General features: G+C 42.3%; 1 protein-coding gene across 4 annotated transcripts in view; it reads right to left on the reverse strand.

Annotated features, from left to right (window-relative positions):
• ABHD12 (abhydrolase domain containing 12, lysophospholipase) overlaps nt 1–24,827 on the reverse strand; it is a 158,918-nt gene that overhangs the window by 53,176 nt on the left and 80,915 nt on the right. For all 4 annotated transcript variants that reach the window (XM_040351029.1, XM_040351032.1, XM_040351031.1 and 1 more), the window contains exon 2: nt 7,081–7,205. In XM_040351029.1, the coding sequence (XP_040206963.1) occupies nt 7,081–7,205 (125 nt within the window). The remainder of the gene's footprint in view (nt 1–7,080; nt 7,206–24,827) is intronic.

The following is a 24,827-nucleotide window of genomic DNA, read 5'->3' on the forward strand; positions in this document are numbered from 1 at the left end:
ACTGTGCGTACTGTATATCCTATTGTATTGTTATTTACTCTCAATAAAGACTATTCTGGAAAAATAAAAAATAAAACTGTAATATGCATGTTTTATCTTTCCGTGGAAGTCAAATAAAGTAGGACACATTGTTCATTATTGTGAAATATTTGTCAGTGAGTGTGAAGTATCCTGTAATTAAAAACGGCTCATAAATAAATTTAAAAGGTAAGGTAAGCTCTACAGGTACCGGGGTGAGGGGCTCTCACTGACAACACTTTGAAAAGCAATAAATGTCGCTCTTCCTGATCATCTCCTGTACTATGTCTGCAGTCTCTGATCATCGCCTGTATTATGTCTGCAGTCTCTGATCATCGCCTGTAGCATATCTGCAGTCTCTGATCATCGCCTGTAGCATGTCTGCATTCTCTGATCATCTCCTGTAGCATGTCTGCAGTCTCTGATCATCTTCTGTAGCATGTCTGCAGTCTCTGATCATCTTCTGTAGCATGTCTGCAGTCTCTGATCATCTTCTGTAGCATGTCTGCAGTCTCTGATCATCTTCTGTAGCATGTCTGCGGTCTCTGATCATCTTCTGTAGCATGTCTGCAGTCTCTGATCATCTCCTGTAGCATGTCAGCATTCACTGATCATCTCATGTAGCATGTCTGCATTCTCTGATCATCTTCTGTAGCATGTCTGCAGTCTCTGATCATCTCCTGTAGCATGTCTGCAGTCTCTGATCATCTCCTTTAATTTTTTGGGGGGAGAGCCATGCGCACTTGCGCTGCAATCGTGATGCATCGCGGAATCGAATCGTGGACTTGATAATCGTAATCGCATCGAATCGTGAAACCGGTGAAGATGAGCAGCCCTACTGGAGACAGGCATTATTTTTTAATTCCCACCCCCACTCCTTTTCTGAAGTCGTGTGGTTACTTTTCTGGATTTTGACTGGATGTTAGTGATCATAGCAGAATTTAGTGTAAGGAATACACAGGAAAAAAAGCATGTTGACAAGGGGAGTCTGACATCACGACTTCACCCACCGAGCTCCAGACAACAAATCCAACCATGGAATCTGCAGTTTTTCAGTTCTTATAACAGACAGAGGGGAGACATTTGACTGGTAAGGATACATGCAGGAGACAAGTATATCCTTATAGATCAGCACTATGGCAGTAGTTTAGAAAGGATGAGAATGGGTTTACATCCACTTTAATTGTCTCCTGTCTAAATTGGCCCTAGTATATGTAGGCATGTATGAATGCGAGTTAGGGACCTTAGATTGTAAGCTCCTTCAGGGTAGGGACTGATGTGACAATATATAAAAAAGGCGCTGTTTACATTGACAGTGTTGTATAATTATCTCTAATAAATAAATATAAATTGTGTTAATTGACATTATGTCTGCCACTGAAATGGCCACATCTCTTTGAAAAGGTTGCCTGACCACCATGGAAGCTTGTTAAGCAGTAGGGAACCCGAGGGATAATCTCTTCTAAAGCTTCCTGCCCTCCAGGAGAGCAAAGCAGGACAGAAAATATAACAAGCCTTATGTATGTATGTCCTTGTTCTTCAGACACAGCTTTCAATACACAGATTTTCAGCATGCATGTATTTAAACACAGAAGACTACTTAAACTAAATATGTCAACATTTACAGACCATATAATTGGAGTACATATCCTGCCAGGCTGAGTGGAATTCATGCTACGCCCCACCTTTATTCCCTACTGCATTGTCACTGCTGTAGAACGCTGCACACAGAGAAGTATCGTATGAATCAGCACTCTTACAAACATGACCCAGAATGTATGCATTAAGCTTCCAGCTTTTAATTTGCTATCGCAAAGGTTTAGGTTGACAACCAGCAGTGTATTTTTTACATAGCAGAGAGAAGGAGAAAGGAGGGGGCAAGAGGACAGGTATTCCAGCTTAAAATCAGAGGCATGTATTGTAAATATGTATAATTTATGTGGCAAGGTAAAACTCAGCTGCTGATATGCCTCATTCCCACTGGATGGCATCCTGTATAGCCACAAGGGAACAATATAGATAAAGCAAGTTTTTTATGATGTATATAAAGATATTCAAGCAGCCACACAAACAGGACACGCTATAGATGTATTTGGTCTCATTTTGTGTTCATTCTACTGTTTTTTTTATTTTATTTTTTAAATCAGAGGCATTTACTTAGATGTTACCAGGTACAGAGATGTTAAAAGACAAGATAAGATAACTTTTTCCATATCATGACATCAATGAACATATCTGTAAACAACTCACAATTCAGGCAAATCAGGTACATTAGCAGGCTGTAATTTCAGCTTACATGGTTAAACATAGCACCCCTCTTAAGCCTTCCCAAACCATGTATCCAGAAGGGCAGGTACTGGGTATTAGATGTATTGACCAGTCTACGACTACATGTCCTATTATTTCACCACTGCCACGTTTCTAGGATACTCTCCGACTACATTTAGCCCGTGGGACACTGCAGCAGCCTCATCAGGACTAGCTCCCTAAGTGCCAGTCCAGGGACATTAAGCCATGGAGGCGACCAAAGTTTTTCAAATTTGTTGAGTCAACCCCTGTGAAGGTATATATCTCTTTCTAAAAGGAGCGTGTTCCCCATAGGAGTCACCCACATTTTAACCGAAGGGGGAGTCGTGGACTTCCAGCACAGCAGAATAATCTTCCGGGTCTAAAATAGGGCCCTAGAGAAAGCCACTCTGGTCACTTCATCGGGTATCACCTCTTCAAGAATTTCATTGAAATAGGGTTTAAGGGGACATTCACCTGGAATACTCTATTAAGAGTTTAAAAGGACTTCACTCTAATAGCAATGTAGCTTAGTGCATCGCCACAGTAGATGAATAAGGTCCCCGGGTGTTTGTCTGCATCTACTACACAATGGGTCAAGAAGTCCCTGAGAGCGACCAATCCGTTGCATCACTCTGTGCCTTAACTGCATGTGATAGTTGTAAATAATAGTAGAACATAGAATACGGTAGAGCGAACCTATGCTGGAGGTCCATAAAGGGCAACAGCCTCCCACAATGGAATACTTACAGTGTAGAAAAACAAAGCGACCTAAAGAGTCCACCATTTAGTCCAGCTCCCGGTATACCAGAGCTTTGTGCACCAATACACTCACCCCACAAGAGTAAATGGAATAAGTGGAGTGGTAATCCTTTACAACCCAGGGGTAGTGTAAACGATTGGTAGTGTCTCGTACAAGGGCGGATCCAGAGTCTAGTCTTGGGAGGGGCACTGCCAGAAAATAAGGTGTTGCTTACAGAACTCAATTAGGTGTCCGGTGTGTCCGCTGCAATGTTGCAGTACCGCTAAAAAATCAATGATCGCCGCCATTACTAGTAAAAAATATTTAAATATAAAATGCCATAAATCTATCCCATAGTTTGTAGATGATTGTTAGGGACTGCAGACATGGTACAAGAGATGGTCAGAGACTGCAGACGTGGTACAAGAGATGGTCAGAGACTGCAGACGTGGTACAAGAGATGGTCAGAGAATGCAGACATGGTACAAGGGATGGTCAGAGACTGCAGACATGGTACAAGGGATGGTCAGAGACTGCAGACATGGTACAAGAGATGGACAGAGACTGCAGACATGGTACAATTGATGGTCAGAGACTGCAGACATGGTACAAGGGATGGTCAGAGACTGCAGACATGGTACAAGAGATGGTCAGAGACTGCAGACATGGTACAAGAGATGGTCAGAGACTGCAGACATGGTACAAGGGATCATCAGAGACTGCAGACATGGTACAAGGGATGGTCAGAGACTGCAGACGTGGTACAAGGGATGGTCAGAGACTGGAGACATGGTACAAGAGATGGTCAGAGACTGTAGACATGGTACAAGAGATGGTCAGAGACTGCAGACATGGTACAAGAGATGGTCAGAGACTGCAGACATGGTACAAGAGATGGTCAGAGACTGCAGACATGGTACAAGGGATGGTCAGAGACTGCAGACATGGTACAAGAGATGGTCAGAGACTGCAGACATGGTACAAGGGATCGTCAGAGACTGCAGACATGGTACAAGGGATCGTCAGAGACTGCAGACATGGTACAAGGGATGGTCAGAGACTGCAGACGTGGTACAAGGGATGGTCATGGTACAAGGGATGGTCAGAGACTGGAGACATGGTACAAGAGATGGTCAGAGACTGAAGACATGGTACAAGAGATCAATGCAGCCTCATCAGTGCCCATCATTGCAGCCTCACTGTACATATGAACACAGCCCCACTTTTGTATATTAATGCAGTCCCACTTTTGTATATAAATGCAGCCCCACTTTTGTATATAAATGCAGTCCCACTTTTGTATATAAATGCAGTCCCACTTTTGTATATTAATTCAGTCCCACTTTTGTATATGAATGCAGCCCCACTTTTGTATATAAATTCAGTCCCACTTTTGTATATAAATGCAGCCCCACTTTTGTATATAAATTCAGTCACACTGTATATATAAATTCAGTCACACTTTTGTATATAAATGCAGTCCCACTTTTGTATATAAATTCAGTCCCACTTTTGTATATGAATGCAGTCCCACTTTTGTATATGAATGCAGTCCCACTTTTGTATATGAATGCAGTCCCACTTTTGTATATGAATGCAGTCCCACTTTTGTATATGAATGCAGTCCCACTTTTGTATATTAATGCAGCCCCACTTTTGTATATTAATGCAGCCCCACTTTTGTATATTAATGCAGCCCCACTTTTGTATATTAATGCAGCCCCACTTTTGTATATTAATGCAGCCAAATTTTGGTATATGAATGAAGCCTCACTGTGCATGGCACTCACCATGGCATTGCCTCGATCACACACAGCAGGTATCTCCTCTCCCGACGTGTGTCATGGAACAAACAGGAGCTTTAGGTCTGTGTTTGGCAGGGCAGTGTGCTCTAGCAAGGTCCCCCCTAGACGGGCTTGTGTGATAGACAAAACACTGATTCAATCAGTGTTCCATCTACTATCACACAAGCAGGTCTAGCACAGGCAGCACAGCCGAACACAGACCCAGCTCTCACACACAGCGAGAGATGCCCGGTGTCATACACGCAGGAGAGAGGGGGAGCACTGCAGTCAGCTACAGCTCAAAGCAGCCTCAGGACAGGCAGCCTACCGGGCTGCGCCAGATCGGCCCTGGTGATGACAGAGAGAGTGAGAGACTCGGCAGCGGCAGCTGCAGGCACTGCAAAGCAGTTTAAAAAAAAATTCTAAAAAAATTTGAGCCAAAAAAAGCCAATGTGGCATGATTGTCTCGGGGGGGGGGCAATTGCCCTGTTGCCCCCCCTGGATCCGCCATTGGTCTCGTATCAGGTGTGTCTCCTGGAGGCCTTTAATAGCTGGGTGATGATTCTAGATGCAAGAGGAGATCATAGTGCATTTCAGTGGGTCATTGACTCCCCCAACGTTTTTCAGGAGACCAAATGTCTGGCTGCTACATTCGCCATTTTAAGAGGTTAGTAGAGGGGTGGCCCGCCGAGCGAGTCGGGCCATGGACTGCATGCAGGTTGTGCAGTTTCATTGGTGGGCATACCAAAAACATCTGGGGTTGGTATAAGTGAAGTATCCAAGGGCACAGTGTCAATTAGGGCACCAGGCTCCTCCTGGTCAGCAAGTTCAGGATCACACAGGGGAGCTGATGCATCGAGTAGCAGGGAGCAGCCTGCACCTGATAGCTTCTGTGTGTAGAACATGTCCCTGGGCTACTCCCTCCCCTGGTGTTTGGTGGATTTATTGGACTAACCCCCAATATCCTTCTGTTCATCTTGGATCTCCAGGGCCGCCGCGATTGCAGCTTCCTTTTCCCCCCTGCGGGTCATTATCAGCTGCAGATGAGGCGGTGACAGGTCTGGGTGTACCTGGGAGTCGACAAACAGCGGTGGGGGTCGGCATAGAGCAAGTGAGATGGAGAGGGAAGGATCAAACAAGAAGGAACTGCGGGAGCTCTGAGTAGCGTCCTCTCGCATGCAGGCCATGCTCCCCTCTTACTACAGTTTGACTGTATGAATATGTATACACCATTTAATTTAAAGCCCAACCGAAGATTAAGGAACGCAACATCATATACTGCAGTCTGTAAAAAAGCTTAAAATGCTATAGTCCTTCTCTGCAGCCTTCTGCTTGGTTTTGATTTTTGGAATGCTGCTGGGGAGCCATTTCACCACTAATCAAAGTAAAGCCAGCCATACATATGGCCAGCCATGCAAAATTTGGCCGGTTTAGAAGGGACAGTCCGAATTTTGATCCATGTATGGGCAGGCTGATTGTACCCAAGTCAATCCATCAGATTTTTAGCCACTAGCAGTAACCATTGCATTCTGCTAGCCAGGAAGGCTCCCACTGGCAGAATAGCGCAGCGGGAGGCTTTCCACCATCAACACTGACTGTGCTCATGAGGGAATAGAGTCATTTTCTATCCTCCCACCCATGGTGAATGGAAAGAAAATCATCTATGGCCTGCTTAAAGCAGAGCTTTACCCTAAAGTGGAACTTCCGCTCATTGGATTCCTCCTCCCCTCCGGTGCCACAATTGGCACCTTTTGGGGGGAGGGGGGATAGGATACCATTTAAAGACAGGTATCCTTTCCCACTCCCGGGAGTCCGGCCGCATGTCGTGACGTCACCGCGGGGCTCCCTCCTCCTCCTCCCCTGGCCACCGGGCTAATAGGAGAGAGGAGCGGGCCTCGCGCTTGCGCAGTAGGGATCCCGGCGTGAAGCCGAAAGGCTACACTGACGGATTCCCTTAACCGCAATGGCGGTGGCTTCACGCCAGGAACCTTACTGCCGACATCGCTGGACTCCAGGACAGGTAAGTGTCAATTTATTAAAAGCCAGTAGCTGCAGTATGTGTAGCTGCTGGCTTTTAATATTTTTTTTCCCCGGACCTCCTCTTTAAGTAACTTACTGTTTAGCTCTTAGCAGACTGTGGAATGCATATTGTGGTTTTTAGTGTTCAATTGGTGCTTAATGTGCACATTTTAGTATACAGAAGCTGCTATAATAACCAATTCCAGTAATTAATCACAAAAAAGAACTTACCTAAATTTAAAAAGACCAGCTGAGTTTGTATTGCAGGACATATCTTTACAAGGAATGGAATGGCTATATAGAAGCCAACTAGTGCAATAAGAAACATTCGTAACCGGGACCACAAGCCATAGCGCCTTAAAAGAAAGGGGGGAAAAAAACACAGCATGATTAAAATGAACTACTAATTGTTCACAATCAGATGCTAAAGTTCTTTCTACTTTTTTTTTTTACTTTAACTGGGTGGAATTTATGTGGTTGTTTTTAAAAAATCTAGTTTTATGCGTAGAATTGAATTTAAAACAATATACCCACTATAGGACTTGCACTATGTCACAGTAAACATTCAGCCAGCATGCCAACTGCACTGTCTCCCGCACATTCAATTCACTTGAGGCAAAACCCACTGAATCAGTATGTGAAAAATTATCAGGAAAATATAAACACTGCAAGCAATTTAATACAATAAACCAAAAAATAAAAATAAAAAAAATAAAACTTTACAATAATATCATAAAAGGACTACTGCGTAAAAAATAAAGGATAGTTTTAATTTCAAAAGCAAGCAACAATGAATTTACCAAACTGTTACAGAAATTCGCATTAAATCCATTCTAATAAAATTTTCTGTGTACCCAATTACATCCTACTGTATAGGATTTACTGAATATAAACTGGAACAAAAGAAAACTAGTGCTAACATGGAGCTGTAGCCCAAAGCAACCAGATTCCCTGCTACATTTAAAATATTAAACCTGACTTAATGCTGTGAGCAAGTATCATGTTTTTGCTCCAGTGTATCAAGTGCAGTGCTCAGACATGTTTACTGGTAATACAGGTCTTATTTCTTTATATATAAACATGTAAATTCAAAATAAACCCGATTATTCTCGTGATTTTTTAAAAGACAGACTGGCGTCATGCTTCCTTGTGCCATAAGATAGTTATTTTATGCGTTAAGTTGTGCTTTTTTTTTTTTCTTCTTAGGCTTCTGGTCTATAAATTCCTACCTACTATGTGAAGGTGACACAATATGCTGACAGTGCTCCACAATGACTGTGGATGTGACACCAGCCATTACAAATACATGATTGTGTGATATCACTTGTCACCTCAGAAGTAGGCCATACCACCCACATGACACTAGTAAAGAATATTAGCCTAGGCAGAAATGCCATCATAGTTATAAATCACATTAATCTAGAATACCTCTACCACAAGACTATAAGATCCATGGCAACACTGACTGATCTGAACAGTTTCCTTATTTGTATAGAGAAACTATACAAACAAGAGTAAGGATAATATTTGTACAGAGGAAGTGGTATTGCATGGGTATACTAGTGAACTAGATTTTGTAAACCTAAAGTGGTTGTAAACCCTTTCATATACCCAGTAAAGTGATTGGCCTCAGGTGATACACAGAGATGAAACAAATCCTCCTACTATCTGCAGTCTTCTCTTCTCTACATCCATTCTAAGAGCTGAATTAAGCTTGTCTGAGATTTCAGAAAAAAGGGGGTGGAGAGCTGAAGTTACACACTCTGCAAAGCTCAGTAAGGAGAGCTCTGAGAGCTGATTGAAGGGAAGGGACACGCCCACTCCACACAGCACACAGGAACAGAGCTGAGGCCGTCAATCAGCTGGAGATGCCTCCCGTCACCTTTTTTCTTCTTGGTGTCAGGAAAAATTGTCAGAAATTATTCATGCTGATAGCAGAGGAACGAAGCAGCAGACAAATATGACATTTAGTGCTCTGGATTGAGACAAGTACATACTATAGAGAGATATGCTTTATTCATATTTCATTCCTGAGATTTACAACCACTTTAATTTGGTCACAAGAATAGTTTATGAAATGCAGATTTACTTACACATTACAAAATGTTATTTCTGATTTGGCTTAACTACTTGCCGACCAGCCGCTGCAGATATATATGCGCAAATCGCCATACCGGTACGGCAGTTCGTTTGATAACTATAGCAGGCGTGCCACATCGCTGGAGTCGATGCATGTGGCTAGCGGCCGCGATATCCGCTGCCCACCAGCGATCGCTCCACAGAGAGGCAGAACAGGGATCTGCCAGTGTAAACAAAGCAGATCACCATTCTGACAGGGGATTAGAGATTGTCTGTTCCAAGTGATCAAGAACAGTGATCTCTCTCTACTCCCAGTCAGTACACTCCCCCCACAGTTAGAAACACCTCCCTAGGATACACTTAAAGCCGTGTTCCGCCCACCACTGCAAAAATTAAAAGCCAGCAGCTACACATACTGCAGCCGATGGCTTTTAATAATAGGACATTAACCTGTCCTGGAGTCCAGCGATGTCAGCTGTTTCCATCAGCTGTCAGGTGCATGCCGCCGCAATTGCGGGTAAGGGAACCCGGCAGCATAGCCTTACAGCTTCACGCTCATGAGTGAGGCTCCGCTCCTCTCCTACTGGCCTGGTGGCAGGGGAGGAGGAGGGAGCCGAGCGGTGACGCTCGGACTCCCGGAGACAGGTATCCGCTCCCCCACGAAAGGTGCCAAATGTGGCACCTGAGGAGGGAGGAGACAAATCAGCGGAAGTTCCACTTTTGGGTGGAACTCTGATTTAACCCCTTGATTAACCCCTTTCCTGCCTAGTTTCATTTATACAGTAATCAGTGGCTATTTTTAGCTCTGATCAGTGTAATATTGTCACTGGTCCCAAAAAGAAGTGTCAAAAGTGTCTGATCTGTCTGCCGCAATACAACTAAAAATAAAACGCCGATTACCACCATTACTAGTGAACTAAAAAAAATAAAATAAATGATCACCTATTTTGTAGATACGCTTATTGGGATTTTTTAATCAGAAATATGTAGCAGAATACATATTGGCCTAAATTGATAAATACATTTTTTATATATATATATATATATATATATATATATATATATATATATATATATATATATATATATATATATATATATATATATATATATATAGCAAAAAAGTAAAAAATATTGGGTTTTTCTCAAAATTGTTGGCCTTTTTTTGTTTATAGCACAAAAAATAAAAACCGCAGAGGTGATCAAATATCACCAAAAGAAATCTCTATTTGTGGGAAAAAAATACATAAATTTTATTTGGGTACAGCGTTGCATGCCCACACAATATTGGGTTACATTAACGCAGTGCCGTATCACAAAAAAAGGGCCTGGTCTTTAAGGGGGGGGTATGTCCTTCCAGGGCTGAAGTGGATAAAGCAGATCTAAATTACAAAAGGCTTTTACTAAAGCGTCATGCACACACAGCTCTTTGGAACGTCTTTTTCAAATTAACTTGAAGTACACAGTATATTTGCCTTTAGTAAATCAACCTCAGGGGCTAACACAGAGTGGCGTTTAAAAGCAGAAAAAAAAAGTCATACACCTGTAAAATAGCTGTTATTTTTGCAGTGTGTATGAGGCCTTAAAGCTTATTCACACACCAGAAACTGCACACAACTGTGCGTTTTTGACTACATGTTTACATGCATTTGAAGTGCGTTTGAAGCACGCTTGACATGCGCTTGAATGCATTTTGCGCTGCGTTTAGCACCGTTTGCAGTGTATTTTTCTATACATTTTTGGGCTTGGCTTTTTTAGCTTAAAAGGGACGCGGTGCAGGTGTGATGTTTTTGAAGGTGTTTTAAAAATGCGCTTGTAGCACGTTCCCTGCATTTGTGGTGCGGAAAAATGCAGCATGGTTTACTTTTTTTTTTTTTTTAACTGCGCTGAACTGCACTACAATGATGTGAACTATGCCCACAGTATTACCTTGAGTTTAGGCTATCTATGCAGTTGGAATGCAGTTCAAAATGCATCCAACTGCATTTCACTGCGTTTGGTGTGAAAAGGCCCTTAAAGTTGTAGTTTCACAGCATATTTTAAGCTTCTGTAAAAGGAATAAAAAGTCTTTGTCAAAAATTATAATGTAAATGTCCGTCTGTGCTAGCGAGAGCACCAGCTTCACGTCAAAATGAAATGTAAACATTTTTAAGCTTCTGGTTGTGTTTGCACTGATAATGCAAGTCAATGAGAAGGCTGAATAACATGCCAGAAAAGGCCCATCCGACTTTTATTTTTTCCAGTTCTTTCTATTATTTTTAGTACTATGCTTTGGTTTTTAAATCAATTCAAATACGGTTACAGTATGGCTATGGCAATAAAAGCATTAATCATGGAAATCACTGGATAAGAAGCTACAGATCAAGTCTCTGGCTCCCTCCACAATCATTCCTTTTTAAGCCTAATGACACCATCACTGGCTCTCTGTGCTCCTCTAACCAGACTCTAAACAGTCAGAATATAGTGGTTGGGAGAGGTAGGCACATAGCTTCCTGAAAACATCTCAGCTTCCTGCTTCAGTACTCCTCTCAAGTGCCCTTAGTCCTGATGCTAGCTAGTATCTGGTAGGTATAGTTTAAAGGCCAACTGAATCCCTTGCAGTTGGGCTGTATCCGCACTGCAAATGTTTATTGCTCATTTTGTCTAGGGGAGAAGAGAAAAACAGCTTACTCGATCCTCCGTCCCCTGGAGGGCAGCACTCCCCCACAATCTGGCGGTGAACTGTCGCTCGGCGTCCTCATGTCCAGAGCAGGGCAATGGACCCTGCTTTGGTCTTGATGACATCAGGACCCTAGACTTATGGAGCGTGGGGGTGCAAACACTGTGGGGACTGGACTAGTTGCTGGAAGGAAAGGAGGATCAGATAATTCAAATTTTTCTTTCCCCATGGCAAAAATGAGCAGTTAATCCTTATGGTGTCCCCCGACAAGGCACAATTTTTTATTTGCCAGTGGGGGGGGGGGGGGGGGGGATTTGGTTTGGGCTTAAGTAGGACAGAATCAAGTTATGCAAATTGTTATGATTGGCTGTTTTCTGTGAAGCTGAGCAGAAAGTCTGGATGGAAAAGAGGCAAGAGACCAAAGACAATGATGGACAGATTAGTGGCAAGAAGTCCAGGGACAATCTTCCAAGGTGCATCTAAAATGTTGGCAATACTGTCTGAGAACAGGGTCAGCCGGGATCTGAATTTATTTTCACATTCTTTCTGCACAGCCCGATGAATTCTTGGCCAACTTGTGAGGCTACATTTTGGGTTGTGAATGTTTACTTCTAGACTACAGGCAGGGCCGATCCGCCCTATAGGCTTACTATGCAAGCCCCACAAATTACTAGAGGCCCCGCCTGGTGAGAAGTTATTTTTGCCCCCTCACCCCGCTTCTCAACTCGCTGGCTGCATGGGAGAAGAGGTAAGAAGTCGGAACCCCCTGCTTCTAATTTAATGTAAGATGTCATTTCCGACAGCAGAACACCCCCTACCCCCTCTTCAACTTTCTTTAATGTGACATGTCACTGTCGTCAGCGCCTCCCGCTTCTCATTTTTAATGTGCCATGTCATTTTGCTTAGGGCCCCAGGGAGGTCAGGATCGGCACCGACTACTGGTCCACTTTAATGACTCCCAAGCATATTGGAGCATCCGCTCCATGTGTGGTTCTTTTTTTATTATCGGAAAATGCAAAAGTTCTGTAAAAGGATAATTCTCTCTTCTAAAAGGGGAGAGGAAAAACATGTAAATGGTTTCTGAGATGGTTGCTGCTAAATCTTCAACTGATGCTTCAGATTTTCATCACCCCCAATACCATTATCACTCATTCCATAAACCTTACACTACTTTACCAACATACAAGTAACCCATGTGACAAATCGTTGTTGTATAATACATACTATTTTAGCAAACTTGTTTTTCCTTTACTAGAAAAAGCTCATATTTCATTCTGATTATTTGCTCATGGCAGTAACATAAAAAACAGATTAAATGATCACATTCAATGTTAACTTAAAACGTCTAAACGTTATCATTAAGACAACCCTTGTTGATAAGCAATGTAGTGCATGGATAAAGCTGCATAAGCTCATCCGCTTTGTTTCTAATATAAAGCAAGTTGTAGAATTTAATCTGTTGGAAAATAGGCCAACTCATTTAACCAACCCTGTGTCCACCAATCATGAGAGTTTGACCAGACCCCACTGTTTTTTATGGGTTAATGAATACTGCATTAGGGCAATTCATTTGCTCCAGGACCACTATGGAGACCCAACTAATTATATTTTTCTTCAATCCTTCCACACCGATGTAAACAGAACAAGTATTCCCACTGAAGATTTTCTCAATTACTGTTTCAGTGACAACTCAAAAATTTTACAATTTCGGTCACTTTCAGCCCCACTGACAACAGTGCTCAAGACAAACCGAGAGGTTAATCTATCTAGCGTGGCCAAAGACAACACTGGACAGATGTTCTATTATCCATTTCCTACTAATGAAAATAAAATTGGGCTGTACATACTAAAATTATCTATCCAGTTCAATCTGCAATGATTTCCTGAGGACTGTGAGGACTGCCAAATTATTATTATTATTATTATAATAATACAGGATTTATAGAGCGCCAACGGTTTGCGCAGCGTTTTACAACATGACCAAATAATTCAACTGTGCGGGTGATCTGTACAACAAAGTGGGATTTACTAAAGCCGGAGAGTGCTAAATTAGGCTCACTTCTACATATAAACCAATCAGCTTCTAACCTCAGCTAGTTTTATTAAGCTTTGGCAATAAAACCTGGAAGCAGATTAGTTTATATGCAGAAGTGAGCCTAATTTTGCACTCTCCAGCTTTAGTAAATAAACCCCAGTGCAGTCAACCCCTTCAAGGATTTTAAGGCCTCGTACACACGGTACGAAAATCAGAAGGGAAAAGTCTGAAGACGAGCTGTCTGAGGATTTTCGGATCGTTAGTACAGTGCTTGCGACAGAAGATTTGACTTTTACATCAGACAAAAGCTGGATGTGCAGGCTATAACATTTTTGTCGGATGTGAACTCAACGTCTCATTTTCAGATGGTCAGTACAGAAATCTGTCACATAAAAGTCGAAAGTACAAACACTCATGCTCGGAATCAAGGAACGAGTTCGGTCTTGTAGGTTACCGTTTGTAATCTAGAATTAACATTTGTGACATGGCAATTGATAAAATGTCGAAATTCTCATCTTCTTTAATGGGATAATAATGAAACTGCTTTGCATTTAGTTATGCCAAATGTATTTTAACCACTTTACTACCGGCCGCCGTCAATTGACGGCGGCACGATAAAGCTTTAATTCTGGGAGGATGTCATACAACGTCCTCACCTTGCCGAGCCACTAGGGGGCATGGGCGGGGGGCAACCGCCGCGTTATTGGGAACCCGATGCGCGTGCCCGGCGTCCACGATGTCCGCCGGGCACACGCGATTGCCCAGTAACTGAGCAGGACCGTGGATCTCTGTGTGTAAACACAGAGATCCACGTCCTGTCAGGGAGATCGGTCACCTCCATACAAAGAATAGGTGCACAATTCCCAAGAAATTACAAGTACAAGTGATGAGTGCTAATTGAAATAATGTGAGCGTGTGATATACACATAAAAAGTTTGTAAACCAAAGGAAGTCCCAAAAAAACAATGTGTGTACGCTCTCATAAATGAATATATAATATATATTAATCAAGTGAAAAAAGTCCCATAACATATATCCGTGTGAGATAAGATAAGTGGGTTCTGATGACAGAATAATATCCAGAAATCAGTTCAATGATCACTGCACATTTCAGCACGGTATCTGGAAGCAGTTTGATTCTTATTTCTCAGCCCAAAGGGAATGAAAATATTGGCCCGGATTCAGAGAGCAATTGCGCCTGCGTAACCATAGTTACGCAGCGCAATTGCTGACTTGCTCCGGCGTTACGAATGCTCCCGATTCAGGAACATCGTAACGCCGACTGCAGCCTAAAATCTGCGTGGCATAAGGCTCTTATGCCACGCAGATTTTAGGCTGCATTCTTGCGATGACCGCTAGGGGGCGCTCCCATTGTGCTCAGTGTATAGTATGCAAATTGCATACTAACACCGATTCACAATGTTGCGCGGGCCCTGCGTACGCAAGGTACGGCGTCTTTAGCGTAAGGCTGCCCCTACTAATAGTAGGGGCAGCCAATGCTAAAGTATACCCGCCGTTCCCGCGTCCAGCGCCATTCACGTTCACTTGGAAGCAAATGACGTCCTTGCGACGTCATTTGCCGCAATGCACGTCGGGAAAGTTTCCCGACGGAGCATGCGCTCTACGCTCGGCGCCGGTGCGTGCCTAATTTAAATGATTCCCACCCCCTACAGGATCATTTACATTAGGCGCCCTTACGCAGGGCAATTTTAAAGAGCGCACACGTAATTTACGGAGCCACTGCTCCGTGAATCGCGCGCAGTAAATTTGCGGGGGCGCAGGGCAAAAACGCTGCCCTGTGCCTCCGTAAAAAAGGGGCAAATTCTACCTGAATCTGGGCCACTGACTCTTACCGGAAAAGTTGGACACCGGTTTTAAGAAGGTCAAAACAGCGTGTGCATCAGCATGCCGGCCCTGGTAGGAATTCACTCAACTCAGGCTGTATGTATGAGTGTGATGGCGTTAGAATTGCTCCATCACACTCATACATACAAGCCCATATGGTTTGATCCCTTGCTGTTTTTTATATATATATATATATATATATATATATATATATATATATATATATATTTTTTTATATATATATATATATATATATATATATATATATATATTTTTTTTCTTTTATATATATATATATATATATTTATATATATATATATATATATATATATATATATTGGGTGTTTTTTGGTCTTTTTTCTCCTCTTCAGAAATATTGTTGCTGTGGATTGTTTGACCTGCTGTGAGATATTTTCTTGATTTTTTAATAAATTACTTTTTTTGGACATACTGCACGATGAGGATTTGTCCCCTTTTTTCTTTCCATTGAGTGAACTGAATCAGTATCCAGTATCTGGTATCTGGTATCATCCCAAGTGAATTTGATTACCGTTTGTCTGCATGATCCAGCCTGAAGAGATAGCTGAAGACCTCCTCTTCCTTTGCAAGATTGAAGCACCCCTCCCTGAGTTGAGTGAATTTCTACCATGGCCGGCAGGCTGATGCACACGCTGTTTTGACCTCCTTAAAACCGGGGTCCAACTTTTGCGGTAAGAGTCACTATTTTCATTCCCTTTGGGCTGAGAAATAAGAATCAAACTGCTTCCAGATACCGTGCTGAAATGTGCAGTGATCATTGAACTGATTTCTGGATATTATTCTGTCATCAGAACCCACTTATCTTATCTCACACGGATATATGTCACTTGATTAATATTATATATATTCATTTATGAGAGCGTACACACATTGTTTTTTTTGGGACTTCCTTTGGTTTACAAACTTTTTATGTGTATATCACACACTCACATTATTTCAATTAGCACTCATCACTTGTACTTGTAATTGCTTGGGAATTGCGCACCTATTCTTTGTATGTATGTGTTTTTGAGTTTTAGGTATTTAAACTTATATAGGCTGCAGCATTCCCTTTCTCTTATCACATAATTTTTCATTTTTTATGATACTTTGTTATTAAAGGGTCACTAAAGGAAAAAATTTTTTTAGCTGAAATGACTGTTTACAGGGCATAGAGACATAATAGTTAACTGATTCCTTTTAAAAATGATTAAAAATGGATAAAAAAAACAATCATATAATGTGCCTGCAGTGTAGTTTCGTTTTTGCTGTTGTTTGCTGGTTCTCTGATGTACAGAGAGCCACTAGAGGGCAGTCAGCCAATAGAGAGCAGTGATACTTTGTCTAAAACTCCTCAGCACCAATCCAGTTTCGTTTTACACACAGTAATCACACCTCCTTGATTAGTGACCACCGTGAGAAATCTCCCAGTACTGTGGTTATCAGGAAACAGGCAACCAGGAAGTGTCCAGAACAGAGAGGATTTACAGCAACATCAAAGCAAAAACGAACAATGAGGACATGAAACCAGGACTGTAAAGGAAGCTATTTAGCTAAAAAAAAAAATTCCTTTAGTGTCCCTTTAACCTGCCTGGCGGTATCCCCGAGCGTGACTCGGGGTGTTTTTTTCATGCTGCGATCGGTATCCCCGAGTCACGCTCGGGGTAGCTGTGCAGAGTGTGCAGCGGCGCGGCTTACCTGCTCGCAGCATCCACAGACAAGTTACTCACCTTGTCCCTGGATCCTGCGATGCATCCCCGCTGTGTGAGCGAGCGGGTCCTCCTCGCTCGATTCACAGTGTCCCCGTGTGCCGCCGATCTCCTTTCCCTGCGACGTTATGACGCACGGGGCGGAGAACGGCGCCAAATTCAAAAAAGTAAACGAACACTATACACACAGTATATTGTAATCTTATAGATTACAGTACTGTATGTAAAAAATACACACCCCCCTTGTCCCTAGTGGTCTGCCCAGTGCCCTACATGTACTTTTATATAATAAAAACTGTTGTTTTTGCCTGAAAACTGTAGATTGTCCAAAAGTGTCCCTTTATGTCAACAATGGTTTTAGAGCAGCTAGAAAACAGCGATAATAAATTATAATCACTTGCAGAATTGTGCGATATCGATTTGTGGGGAAATACGTCATAAAAAAATAAAAGTAAATGACAGCGACAATTCTGCAACTGAGCAAATTTTCGTGATTTTGAGTTGATTACATTATTGAATCATTTTTTATTATAATTATATAATTTTCATTGTTATAATTAATTATAATTATTTATTATATTATAATTTATAATTTTGTTTTTTAAAAAAAATCATACCCGGGATGCCTACTAGACTCTTGTTTGGTCAGATTTAAGTGAGTTATTCCTAAAAATTACAGACCTACAGTATAAAACGCCAAATTTCCTTGCAAAATAATTGTACCGCTTTTGGTACGTAATTCCAGACAGAATCATACCGCCAGGGAGGTTAAGTATTTTCTCTTTTTATATGGTGGGTTTAGCGCAGAGTTTTTTCTTCTTTTTTTGTTTACCTAGATCGGTCACCTCCCCCAGTCAGTCCCCTCCCCCTACAGTTAGAATTACTCACTAGGGTACACAATTAACCCCTTGATCGCCCCCCTAGTGGTTAACCCCTTCCCTGCCAGTCACATTTACACAGTAATCAGTGCATATTTATAGCACTGTTCGCTGTATAAATGTAAATGGTCCCAAAATAGTGTCAAAAGTGTCCGGTGTGTCCGCCGCAAAATCGCAGTCACGATAAAAATCACTGATCGCCGCCATTAATAGTAAAAAAAAAAAAAATGCTATAAATCTATCCCCTATTTTGTAGCCGCTATAACTTTTGCGCAAACCAATAAATATACGCTTATTGCGATTTTTTACCAAAAATATGTAGAAGAATACATATCGGCCAAAACTGAGGAGAAAATGTATTTATATATTTTTGGGGATATTTATTATAGCAAAAAGTAAAAAATCGTTTTTTTTTTTTCAAATTGTTGCTCTTTTTTTGTTTATAGCAAAAAAAAATTTAAATCGCAAAGGTGATCAAATACCACCAAAAGAAAGCGCTATTTTTGGGGAAAAAATTATTAAAATTTAATTTGGAAAAATTGTTGCATGACCGTGCAATTGTCATTCAAATTGTGACAGTGCTGAAAGCTGAAAAATGGCTTGGGCAGGAAGGGGGTGAAAGTGCCCAGTATTGAGGGGGTTAAAAGACATTGGTTTTGTACGATCTGAAAATCACGAATCAACATTCACCAAACTTCTACTAATACGAAATTAGCAGAAGGGGGCAAAAGGGTGGCGCTTAAGAAATTAACTTCCTCTTAATACTCTCAAATTACGTCACTACGTTCGTGTTTGTCAAACGACAATTTGTGTATCGTTAGTATGCTAGACAAAATCCTGCACACGCCCTTTTGACAAAAATCAGACGCCCGGTCATCCAACAATCAGATCCGTGTGTACGAGGCTTAAAGTGGTGGTTCACCCTCCATAGCAACATTTTAGCATAAATTAAGGCATAGTAGCGCGAGCTACAGTATGCCTGTCTTGATTTTTTTAGCGCGGTACTCACAGTGCAATCCTGTATAGAAGATTCCGACTCCCTGCGGGGAATGGGCGTTCCTATCCAGACGGAGGATGATTGACGGCCGGCTCTGGCACGTCACGCTCCCCGAAGACAGCCGGAGTAGGTCTCGGCTCTTCATGGCGCTATACGGCGCCTGCGCACAGACTATGCGCAGGCGCCGTGAAGAGCCAAGCCTATTTTGGCCATTTCCGGAGAAGCGTGACATGCCAGAGCCGGCCGTCAATCATCCTCCGTCTGGATAGGAACACCCATTCCCCGCGGGGAGTCGGTATCTTCAATATAGGATTGCACTGTGAGTACCGCGCTAAAAAAATCAAGACAGGCATACTGTAGCTCGCGCTACTATGCCTAATTTTATGCTAGAAGAAAAAAAAATGTTTTTCTTTGTTTATAGGGTGAACCCCCGCTTTAAGGGTCCATTCACACCATTAGCATGCAGCCACTGGTGTTCACTGTGAAGGAGTGGTGAGATGAATGTAACGAAGCATCACGCAACTTTTTTTTGTTTTGTTATAACTTTATTGAAATGTCACAAAATGACATTTCATTCATCTGTATCCATTGATCTGTATCCATTGCAGCGCATTGCGATGTAGTGTGTTGCAACATGCTGTACTGTAAAAATGCTACCGATCGTTCGGATCTTTGTGAGTAGTTTTATGCTTATCCAATAAATTTTATATTTCAATGTTTTTATTAAAGAAAAAAGCAGAATAGTCAGCATACAAAGGCCAATCTTCAAACAAATGCAGTTTCCAAATATCCAATAAATTTTAGTGTGTAAAATACAGTACAGCGCTCAGAAAATCAAGTGAATAAGATCTAAAATAAATTTAGACTTAAATAAACAAAATTGAATGAGAAACGCTTCTCACAATGGCAAATTCATATAAAAAAGTGACACAGAAAGACGTGTGAATATAGAAAAGTCCCACCAATATTGAATAAGTGGAAAACATATGAAAAATAAGTCCTTGCAGGATAAGTGACTCCTTGAGGGGTAAATCCGAATAGACACCCAAAGAGAAAGGTTGAAAGATAGGGAAAACTTCATCCACCAGGAAGGCACCCAAAAGTGGTATTGTAGTCTCCTTACCCTGTCAGTGTTACCACCATTATAGTGATCTCAGCGCACCTGAGGATTTTAGGTCTTCCTCTGGACCCTCTATGGCAGTGGTTCTCAACTTTCCTAGTGCCGTGACCCCTTGATAAAATTTCCCAAGTTGTGGGGACCCCGAACAGTAAAATTATTTTCATAGTGTGGGTTGTCAGCACCCGGGGCAAGACAAGGAATTTGCACCCCTAACCCACAGACATTTAGCGCTCCCCGAGTCCCTTCCACTTGTACAGTAGTAAAACCCCTTATGGTACATTTTAGGATGTACTACTCTCTTTGTTGTCCTTTCTTTCCCTTTTATTTCTCTCTATCCAAATTTCTTGTTTTTTTTCTCCCCCATTCCTCTCTCTAGCTGTCTTTCTTGTTCTATTTCTCTCCATTTTTCTTTGTTCCACCCCTCTTTTACTCTCCCTTCCATGTATTCTTAATTTGTATTCCTTCTCTTACTCCTTGGTGGGATGAGTGGATTAGGTGCTCTTGAACAAGGTCACCTGCTGATCTGAGAACTTTTGTGAGGACTTTTAATGGCAACTATAATCACAGGTAGTGTTACTCACTGTGCCTCCAACTTTGTGGCATCTCGTAGCAGTGGCACCTATGCCGTAATCAGGAGATGGGGTCTCCTCCAACCCCTCCCACTTCACATTGCTCACCAGTCAGCTGACCTCTAGCCTCTTCCCCCCACCCTGGGCTCCAGGGACAGCCCAGCTGGGTGGCCACAAAAAGGCAGGGAGAGTGGTGCGGGCTTCAAGAACAGCCCAGGATTTGGGGACCCCTGGAAAATCATAATTTGACCCCTGTGGGGGTCCCGACCCCCAGGTTGAGAACCACTGCTCTATGGGATGGGTGAGGTGGTGTCTTAGTGCGTCACTCGGGAGGATCAGACTGCGATGGACCAGCTCCTCCTGTAGCTGGTCCATCGCAGTCTGATCCTTCATTCAGTATTCATTGACATAATCATGTGGACCAGCAGACAAAAGCCCACTGACACAGGTGCGAAGGCCTTGTTAACACTAAGCGTTCTTTCTGCTGCTCCTAGGGGCATTTGGTGATTTTAGCATCCAGGAGTGCAGAGTTTTGGCAGAAAAATGCTTGACGCACCTAAATGCGTGTTGTGTGCCTAAGCACTAGATACTTTTAGTGCTTGAGCGTGAATTTATTTCAATGGGTGGAATAATTTTTTTTTCTGGCCAATATAATTAACGCCCAAACGCTTAACACGCCTAAACACGTCAGACGAGTTCTTCCAAAATGCTGCTCCCAGGTGGAAAGGAGTCTAGGAGAATTTGCAAAACGTACAATGTACATGAGGCCTAAAAGTCATTTGGACTTTTGTGTGCCATGTGTTCCTTTGTTCAAAACAAGGCTGTAAACAGTAAAACACATTGTAGATGTCAATTACTGTACTCCTGCCTTATCTAGACAAATGAGTAATCAGTCAGAAAAGCATATATGAGGTGATCTATTGGCTTGGCTGGGGAAAACAGACATGCAGATTACTTTGGCAAGAAGGTAAATGAAAAGTAGAAAGTATTTACTTGTGGTTTACTTATACTATATTTTGGGCACAGGACTAATAGGCCGGCTACATTTTCAATCTGTAATTTAAACGGGCTGCTGGTGCCTTTTCTTCAGTAGCCGTGCAGTGATTGGCAATCAGGGACCTGTAAATAACTCCGGTGGAAGATGTCGGCCATGTACTCAGGGCATTGTTCTGAGGCAAGTAATTCATATTCATACTAGCTATTTATGCTTTTGTCTTGCAGAGTTTATTTTTTTTTCTTACTCCAAGGTTTACAACCTTTTTCAAGGAAAATAACTTCAGAATAAAAAGGGAAGGTTATTTTTTATTAACGGTAACATGATGATAGCGTTTGGCTGTTAAAGTGGCCTAATAGACCAAACCCAAAAAGAAGACGGGAAAGGATGAAACCCCACCACGACATGGGATAGCACTGAAAGCAGCACTTGAGATCATTGTTTGATAAGTCTGCTATAATGTACTATTATGTGTATACTAGCACATTATGGCATAAAGCTCCAAGGGGTCATTTAATAATAATAAAAAAAAAAGTAGTGGAGTTTATATCTGTTTTATTATTATTCATTACAGATACTTGTATAGCGCTGTCAATTTATGCAGCGCTTTACATATATTGTACATTCACATCAGTCCCTTCCCTCTAGGAGCTTCCAATCTAAGGTCCCTAACACACAATCATACACATACTAGGGCCAATTTAGACAAGAGACAAATAACCGACCAGCAGGTCTTTGAAATGTAGGAGAAAACCCACACAGGCACAGAGAGAACATGCAAACTCCAGGCTTTAACCTCCATGGCGGTATTCCTGAGTCTGGCTCGGGGTGAAAATCCAGTACCATTAGCGGTATCCCCGAGCCAGACTCGGCATCGCATCGCAGTATCCAGGCAGAGGTTACTTACCTTGTCCCTGGATCCTGAGATGTCTCCCTGCTGTGTGAGCGAGCTGTCTCCTCGCTCGATTCACACAGTGCCCCAAGTGACGCCGAGCTCCGTTCCCTGGGACGTTACGACGCACGGGGGCGGAGATCGGCGCCAAATTCAAAAAAGTAAAAAACACACAGTACATACAGTATACTGTAATCTTACAGATTACAGTACTGTATAAAATAATTACACAACCCCTTTGTCCCTAGTGGTCTGTCCAGTGTCCTGCATGCACTTTTATATTATAAAAACTGTTCTTTCTGCCTGGAAACTGGAGATTGTCCATAGCAACCAAAAAGTGTCAGTTTTATGTTAAAAGAGGTTTTAGACCAGCTAGAAAACAGCGATAATAAATTAGAATCACTTGCAGAATTGAGTGACAGCGATTTGTGGGGAAATTCATCATCAAACACTGAAAGTAATGACAGTGACAATTCTGCAACTGAGCAAATTTCAGTGTTTTTGATTTGATTACATTGATTAATTTTTATTATTATTATTTGTTATAATTATTTATAGTTATTTATTATAATTTATGATTTTGTGTTTCAAACTTTATCATACTCAGGATGTCTACTAGACTCTCTTGTTTGGACAGATAAGTGAGTTATTCCTAAGAATTGCAGGCCTACAATATAAAACGCCAAATTTCCTTGCAAAATAATTGTACCACTTTCAGCACCTAAAATCTGAAAGAATCATACTGCCAGGGAGGTTAAAGTAAATATGTTGCTATGCTCTGCAGTTAAAAAAAAAAGACAAAATCTTGTCGTTCTTAAACGTGATGACGTACAACGGCACTATAAAGGGGAAGTTTGATTCCACTGGCACCACCCTTGGGGCTGCTTTTGCTAATCTTGAGTTACCACATGTTAGTAAAAGTTTGGTGAGAGACGATTCGCGCTTTTCAGTCTGTTACAGCGTGACAAATATGCTATCTCCATTACGAATGCTACGTTTACCGAAGGTGCGCTCCCGTCTCATACTTTATTCTGAGCATGCACGGGTTTCTAAGCATACACACGAACGTGTTTCTCGTCGTAAACCAGCCCAACGAGAAACACGACGAGGAAATTGAGACTCCCGACAAAAAGCCTTGTACACACAAGAAAACTGCTTCTTGCCGAGATTCCCGTGCATGTGTACGAGGCATTCAGGTTTCTCGTCAGGAAATCTGGCCAGAATTCCGACGAGAAAAAAAGAGAACCTTTTCTCGTCGAGATTCTTGTCGACCTGTTTCCGGACGAGAAACCCGAGAGTGTGTATACTTACCTGTCGCCGTGGAAACCCACGCATGCTCGAAATGAAGAAGAAGTTGGAGGGAGCCATGGTAGAGAGGCCAGTGGGACTGGATGGACTTCAATAAGATCCAAAGAGGCCCAATGTGGTAAATTAGAAATATGGTAAGATCTTTGATACAGCTCAAATCCTCAGAGACTGCAATATCTCTGTCCATAAGGTCCTGTTGAGCCCGCGTCAATTTGGCTAAGGAAAGTCATTAATTGGTGCAGTATCTACTTGTGTAGATGCAGCATACAACGAGGCTAGGTGGTGCTTAAATTCCTCAAGAATCCAAATAGGAATCATAGTTCGGAAAACATGTCTAGTACGAAGAGTATAACTGGGGTATGTTTGGAAGAAAATGTTTTTAGTCGATTAGCCAACATTGTGTCGGGCTTGTTCGCTTTAGTGCACCACTTCTGGCGGGTCTAGCGAAAAAGTTCATTCCACACAATCCATAAGACTGAGGTCAAGCTTAGTGTCAGGCCCCGTACACACGACCGAGTTTCTCGGCAGAATTCAGCCAGAAACTCGATCGGAGCTGGATTCTGGCGAGAAACTCGGCCGTGTGTACACTTTTCAGCGAGGAAGCCGACGAGGAACTCGTCGGGCCGAAAAGAGAACATGTTCTCTATTTTCTCGTTAGTCAATGGGAAAAGTCGGCCCGCCGAGTTCCTCGGCGGCTTCCACACTGAACTCGACGAGGAACTCGATGTGTTTGGCACGTCGAGTTCCTCGGTCTTGTGTGTACGGGGCATGAGTCAGCTTCAAGGCCCTACGGTTGAGGTCAAGCTTAGTGCGAGTCAGCTCCAAGGCCCTACGGTTGAGGTCAAGCTTAGTGTGAGTCGGCTCCAAGGCCCAAG

This window comes from Rana temporaria, chromosome 4 (genome assembly GCF_905171775.1).
Source record: "Rana temporaria chromosome 4, aRanTem1.1, whole genome shotgun sequence".
NCBI lineage: Eukaryota > Metazoa > Chordata > Amphibia > Anura > Ranidae > Rana > Rana temporaria.